Here is a 7099-nt window from a genome sequence, read left to right as displayed (position 1 = left end):
CGAGGTCTTCTTTCACTCTAGTGACGAACTTCCTAGCGCCATGCTCCGGACATGCGTACATAAACCACAGATTGTGTATGTGTGCATTCACCGCATTCACTCACCTAGCACTTGAATACAGGGATCTAGCTAGTTGGTACAGGGTGCATTATATCATTATATTATTATACGTAGAATCACATAACTTAAGGTCCTGCAATGGTGAGTAAGCAATATTTTAAGCCACGACATTTAATACACTCTATTTAGAGCAAACAGCATATACTTTGGGGGAGGGAAGGATTGTGAGCTAGCCAGCTAATTCTGACCGGCTAACTTGTGGCTAGCGCTCAATGCGAAAGGGGGCATACGATTGTTAACCTTTTAATGAAATTGACGAGAGACATATACACTTGTATACATACTGGTGGCTCATACGCTTCAATTAGCATGTGTTAGATATAACTTGATGTATCTTAGCCCTCTTGCTGCATGCAAGACATGGATAGCGTGTCACCTAATTAGCAGTCCATGCTAAGAGTTAGCTGCATACACATAAGGAGTTCATGATGCTTGTATCAAACTCTGTCATGTAAGTAAATGTGTTTTTCGTCCACAGTTACCTCTATCTTTGTTGAAGACCGCGCAGAACCACCCAATGGTATGACATACTTTCCATATCACTGATTATAGTAGTGATGCCATGCAATGCTACTGGAGTACGATACTTAGCAGTGTATACTGATGTGATTTGTATTCTCTGACTACCCAGATTATAGACTATAGGGTTTCTTTACTCTTTTATTTAATTGTTGCTATGTGTATAAGGACAATTCTTGAATCTCCCCTGGGGATCAATAAAGTATCTATCTATCTACTAACCTACACTTATTTTATCTCTTGAATTCGTCAATGTGATGGCGAGACGTGTTTGGGTATTTTACTGTTGCCTACTTCATAACCTTAGTGAAAGGCTCTCTCTACAGCTGCTCAAAGATGGCTTTGCTGGTAATGTTGTTTTTGATGGTAAATAAATAGTCTTGATTGTTGATTGGCCGCTGTGGGAAATCCCCTACCTATTAGCACAGGGAATTGAACACCTCTCCTGTGTGTATTTGAAATGACTGTTTACAGCAGACATCACTGATACAAGCCACCAAGACTGATCTAAGATCTTTAAGTGGAAGATGACTGAATGCTAAAGGGTAATAGTAGCTTTAAATGGCATACTCAGTAATACATTTTTACCCAAATAAAAAATGATCTCAGTAGAAGGGGGTCACTCGCGCTTCAGCCTGCTTGGTGCTCACGGAACAGGACGCAGAAGTCAAACCGACTTGAAGACGCATGGGCATCAAAACGTTAGTCGGTTTGCACTAGGCTAATAAAAATCACATTAAGCATTGTGTGCTCCGGTCCTGCTCCTTGGCTCTTGTTAGACCTTAGATCTCCCTTTTTAAAAAATGATCTCACTTTATTTTGAGTTTAGATATATCTAAGTTCCTGTGGTAGTTTTGCCTCACTCCCAATATGCCAGAGCAGTGGGCCAGCAGACCCTCCCTCTCTCTGTAGATCACTGGGCATCCCAGTGCCCCGATGTCCGCTTTAGTCCCGTGCGTATCGTTTTATTATCAGGTAACGCATGGTTATGGTATGGTGATGTACAGCTACATCTGCTCCTCTTGACTCAGGATCTAGTAGCAATGACATGATCTGTCCATTTCTATATGAAGAGTTCAGATGCAAAATCCTCTAAACGCCACCTCCGTCAAATAACGATGGTGAGTGAATGCTCTCCACACACAGTATACGTTAAATAATTTGTATGCAAAAACCTATAGGAGCCTGATGGAAAAAAATGCTTGATTAAAAGAAAGTGGTTAGAGGGTTTTGAATCTGAACTCTTCATATCCAGTCATTGGGCTCTACAGTATAGGGGACTAGTACGGTGAGTGAGGTCACAGTGATGTGACTCGGTGTTGCTATTTATTTTCAGTTGGTGGAACTGAAAAATGGAGAAACCTACAACGGCCACCTGGTCAGCTGTGACAACTGGATGAACATCAACCTAAGAGAAGTCATCTGCACCTCCAGGGTAAATGCCTGGATCTGAAATAGCTTTACTTTATATGGCAGCTCTGTTTTTTATTTGACATATCATTGTAAAATAAGTCCCTTTAGGGCGAAGCAAGACCGTCCGGTTCGCCCTATCGGGACTTATTTTCCTGATAATGACCAGCATTCCATACATTATCCCTTACCTAATCAGAACGATCTAGCGGGTTTTGGGAGATTAAATACAACACAAAACTAAAAAACAGATCAGGCCTCTATTTGAGATCGGGAATGTAACATTTGGGAATGTTACTGTTTCTTCTTAGAATATTATAATAGCTTGTAATATATTTTAATATTAAAATATATTACAAGCTATTATAAAAGTATTTTAAAATAGCTATGCACCACACACAGTTCAATCCAGAGTACAATTCACATGACCACCACAAGGTGGCAGTATTACCCCAGCAGTTTCTCAGCTGTGTGTGGCTCTCTGCGCCTCGTCTCTGTGTGCAGGATGGTGATAAGTTCTGGAGGATGCCTGAGTGCTATATCAGGGGCAGCACCATCAAGTACCTGCGCATCCCCGACGAGATCATCGACATGGTGAAGGAGGAGGTGGTGTCCAAGGGCCGCGGCCGCGGAGGCATGCAGCAGAACAAGCAGCAGGGCAAGGGCCGAGGTGGCGGAGCAGGCAGAGGTACCACACACACTACACACACACACACCACACCACACCACACACACCACACCAGACAGTGGCCGCGGGGGATGCAGCAGAACAAGTGGAGCAGGCAGAGGTAACACACACACACACACACACACTACACACACACACCATACACACCACACGCACACACACACACACACACCACACATGGTGTATGTAATGCGGTCCTCATAGGGCCCCAAGGCTTGGTGTGTGTAATGGGGTCCTCATAGGGCCCCAAGGCTTGGTGTGTGTAATAGCACCCTCACTGAGAAGCCCCTGGCTGCAGCTTGCAGATCGTGGGGCAGAGCGCAACGTTGAGCCCGCCCACCTTCAGCATGTCTTCTCACACTGACCGTAGGGCCTGGTTTCCTACTGTCCAAGTTATATTTCACAACATAATCTCTAAGAAGATTGCTTAAATCTATAAAAGCATTTTCTCAACTTCAAGAGAAAAAAACACGGAGGTTAGACTCTCGCTGTTAGGCTAACAATACTGGGTAGGAAAGCCTATAATGCGTAGGGGAGAACTGGTGCAATTGTAACAGCGGTACAAATGTAACAATGTTTTATTCTCAAGATATGGTGTAGCTACGGAAACGTGAATAGATCATATCATGTAATTATGTATAATCTTACAGCCATCGAAACATAAATGGTCTACTTAAATACGACCAGAGATATTAAGTAGGGCTGTCAAAATAACTGATTAATTTCGATGAATTAATTTGAGAATTAATAAATTAATTTGTGTTGATAAAAATAAAGTGTTGATTAAAATAAAGTCCTCTGCAATGTCTGCATCAAGGAATTTGCATATCACCAGAGTTTGTCAACTCTAAAGTCGCACATCAATGCAAAGAAATAGTGTTGACATTGAAGGGAGTGTTAATTTATTTTCATTGTGTACCCTAGGTTATATCTGTGGCCTGAAATGCCTTGTATGTGAAAAAAAAACTTCTTCCCAAAGCACTTTTGAATTTATTTCCTCAGCATATTAGGTCATATCATAGATTACTGTATTATGGCCATTATTTGAACAGTGAAAGTTTGAGAGAGAGTTTTTGAACTTTAATGTCACTAATGCGGATTATTCAGTGATTCATTTGAATTTAAATATTTAAAATACTTTCACAGCAAAAATTATATATGCGATTAATTTAGATGAATTAATCACAGAGTATGTAATTAATTCGATTAAAAATTTTAATCGATTGACAGCCCTAATATTAAGCAAAAAAAAAAATTTTTAAACCGCAACTGTTTGTTTAAGTTTGCTTTGTGAAATTTAAGCGTGTGGACTTCAATCACATGACATTCATATCTTCAGTCCCACTGTTTCAAGTTAACATGAGTGCCATTTATATAGTCATAGCAAATGCATATTATGATAATAAAAACATGACGTGTGCGGGTCAGTTGTAACCCGTCTATGGCAAAATTAACTGAGTTTTTCGCGCAAACACTTCTGATTGCGAGTTATGGATTTTGATTTTTGGGCCGCGATCTCACCCAGCAACCCCAGTTAACACAGCAACTTGAAATATCACTAAACTATTCTATAAAGAAAATACCGATAGGCTAGAGATAAAATGCATTGATAATGTTATTGCTATAGGCCTATGTTTATGCAGACTGGATGTAATGATCTTTTATAGCGTAGCCTAGGCCTACTTAGATTACCCAAGAAACGCCAATGGTGTACAGATTTTAGAAGGCTAGTGGGGAAGGGACATGATTAACGTGGGCAATAGTTCAAGGAGGATACGCTTTTATAGAGTGAAGTATTCTTCCTTGAGAAAAATTGAACTCCGAGTCCGGGTAAATAGACGGACTGAGAGGACGGGGAATGACGAGCTGATTTTGGGCTGAGCTCAACGCTGCGCTCTGCCCCACATTGAGCCCAGCCCCGATCTGCAAGCTGCAGCCAGGGGTACTTGCCCTCACTAATGTGCTGCTCTGTTTCGTTGTCGCCCCCTGCAGGTGTGTTTGGAGGCCGCGGCAGGGGCATGCAGGGAGTGGGCCGAGGGCAGCAGATGGAGAAGAAGCCGGGCAAACCACAGGGCGTGATGAAGAACCAGCACTGAGAGGAGAAGCCCTCTCTACCCACACACACCACACACACACACACACACACACACACCACACACACACACACACACACACACACCCTCACCCCCACCACAGGGCGTGATGTAGAACCAGCACTGAGAGAAGAAGCCGTCTCCACCCGCCCACCCCCTCTCCACACCCTCACCCACTCGCCATCCATTTACACAGTTTGTAAACAGTAAAAGATCTACGGCGCCCATAAAGGGACATATGTCAATCAAGTTTGCAGTAGCGTGCGCACCAGAAGCTTTTACATGCGCACCAGAACTTTCCCGTGCTCACCAGAAACTTGAAACTCCTAGGAGGACCTGGGCAATGTTTTTTGTGAGCATGAGAAACTAGCTGGTACGCACCAGAAACTTAGGAGGAAAAAAGAACATTGTACATGGCTCTTTTTAGGGGATCCGTAGACATCTGAGCCAGCTGGTAGTTTTAGTTTGCTGCCGTGTTTTTTTTTTTTTTTGCTCTCTGATTTCGTCACTGCTACGTCTGGACTGACCGCTTCTTTCTGGCCATTTCTGTTTCACACAGTTCAAGAATATTCATGAAATTCATTTAATCGTTCGTTCATTCACTCGATTCATTCATTCAGGATTTTAAAGTCACCGAGTAGAACATGAGGGCCTGCGGCCGTTTCCTTTGCCTTTTTTATTGTTAACTATGTTGTGTGCTGATCGTTGTATTTCCAAACAATTACTGGAGACATTGTAAAGACATCACAGGATGCTTGAAAGTCTTTTTTTCTGTTAGGTTTTGAATATCATTGAATGACATGTCATACGTTTTCAAGGGTTTTGCTTTAGATATGGACAACAGCCTGATGTTTTAATTTATTTACAAGGGCACTGTAAATAAATATTTTTGTTAACCTTTTCAGTTGTGTGGAATTTGCCCTCATTTATTTATGCATTGCAAGGCCCAAGTTCCCAGTGCATGCATCTTTTACTCTCAAAAAAATCTCTATTGCCAGAGTAGAAGCATTCACACAGTCCGAGCTGCATTTGATAGGTGCATTCACACAGTCCGAGCTGCATTTGATAGGTGCATGTCATCCACAGCGACCAATGTGCTCTCCCTGCGGTCACCTCAGTAGCAAGTCTGAAGACGTGCTGTGCTGGCTTCCCCGGGGATATCTGAGTGTTTAATTGGCAGACGACGGTGTGTGTGCTGGAGCTACAGAACTAATGTTTTTCAGTGATGGATTAGTGCATGTGCAGCCACACTGCTCCCCCTGTTGATGGATTAGTGCATGTGCAGCCACACTGCTCCCCCTGTTGATGGATTAATGCATTTGCAGCCACACTGCCCCCCCTGTTGATGGATTAGTGCATGTGCAGCCACACTGCTCCCCCTGTTGATGGATTAATGCATGTGCAGCACACTGCTCCCCCCTGTTGATGGATTAGTGCATGTGCAGCCACACTGCTCCCCCTGTTGATGGATTAATGCATGTGCAGCCACACTGCTCCCCCTGTTGATGGATTAGTGCATGTGCAGCCACACTGCTCCCCCTGTTGATGGATTAATGCATTTGCAGCCACACTGCCCCCCCCCCCCCCCCCCCCCCCCCCCCATGTGTTTTCCTGTTGGCATACACAGCACAGTATACGTGCAGTGCAGGCTTGATCATGTCTCCTGTGGTAAATATCAACATATTAAATGTTTAAGAGCAGTAATATAGAGCAGTGCAGGCTTGATCATGTCTCCTGTAGTAAATATCAACATGTTAAATGCTTAAGAGCAGTAATATAGAGCAGTAATATATAGAGCAGTGTGATGGCAGGCAGGGCTATATAGAGCAGTGTGATGGCAGGCAGGGCTATATAGAGCAGTAATATAGAGCAGTAATATATAGAGCAGTGTGATGGCAGGCAGGGCTATATAGAGCAGTAGTGGGGGCGGGAGCCTGTGGCAGGGGCTTAATGGAGATTTATGAGGGCGCTGCCTTCCTGGCGCCCCCCTGGGTGGCCATAACAGGGGAAGTTTGGAGGAGCTGAGAGAGGAGTGTCTTTGAGTGCAGCCCCCTAATTAACAGCATACGGATTTAAATCACCTCTTGTGTGGTACAGAACAGGACACCAGCATATGGCAAGTGTTTCAGTTAAAGAGGCGCAAGGGGGGGGGCTGTCAGTCATCACTCATATCTGTCTTTGAAGAAAGGATGGCCAGTCAACCAACGCTCAAACAGCATTTGGTGAGAAATCAAGTCCAAATGCAGCCTAAATACAGTGTATCAATAGT

General features: G+C 43.5%; 1 protein-coding gene across 3 annotated transcripts; it reads left to right on the top strand.

The window, feature by feature from the left end:
* The first annotated feature begins 61 nt into the window (after positions 1-61).
* Positions 62-5731, top strand: lsm4 (LSM4 homolog, U6 small nuclear RNA and mRNA degradation associated). 3 transcript variants are annotated; one of them, XM_042111578.1, is made up of 6 exons: positions 62-201; positions 599-640; positions 1976-2074; positions 2554-2737; positions 4730-4862; positions 4906-5731. In XM_042111578.1, exons 1-5 carry the CDS (start codon positions 199-201, stop codon positions 4831-4833), a joined length of 432 nt encoding a protein of 143 aa, XP_041967512.1. In that variant the 5' UTR covers positions 62-198; the 3' UTR covers positions 4834-4862; positions 4906-5731. The 3 variants fall into 3 exon arrangements, with proteins under 3 accessions (XP_041967512.1, XP_041967511.1, XP_041967510.1); XM_042111577.1 differs by having other exon boundaries at positions 4730-4865; positions 4909-5731; XM_042111576.1 differs by having other exon boundaries at positions 63-201; positions 4730-5731.
* Positions 5732-7099: the final 1368 nt, after the last annotated feature.

Source organism: Alosa sapidissima, chromosome 12, assembly GCF_018492685.1.
Source record: "Alosa sapidissima isolate fAloSap1 chromosome 12, fAloSap1.pri, whole genome shotgun sequence".
Taxonomy (NCBI): Eukaryota; Metazoa; Chordata; class Actinopteri; order Clupeiformes; family Clupeidae; genus Alosa; species Alosa sapidissima.
This window is presented reverse-complemented; position numbering and strand designations above follow the sequence as displayed.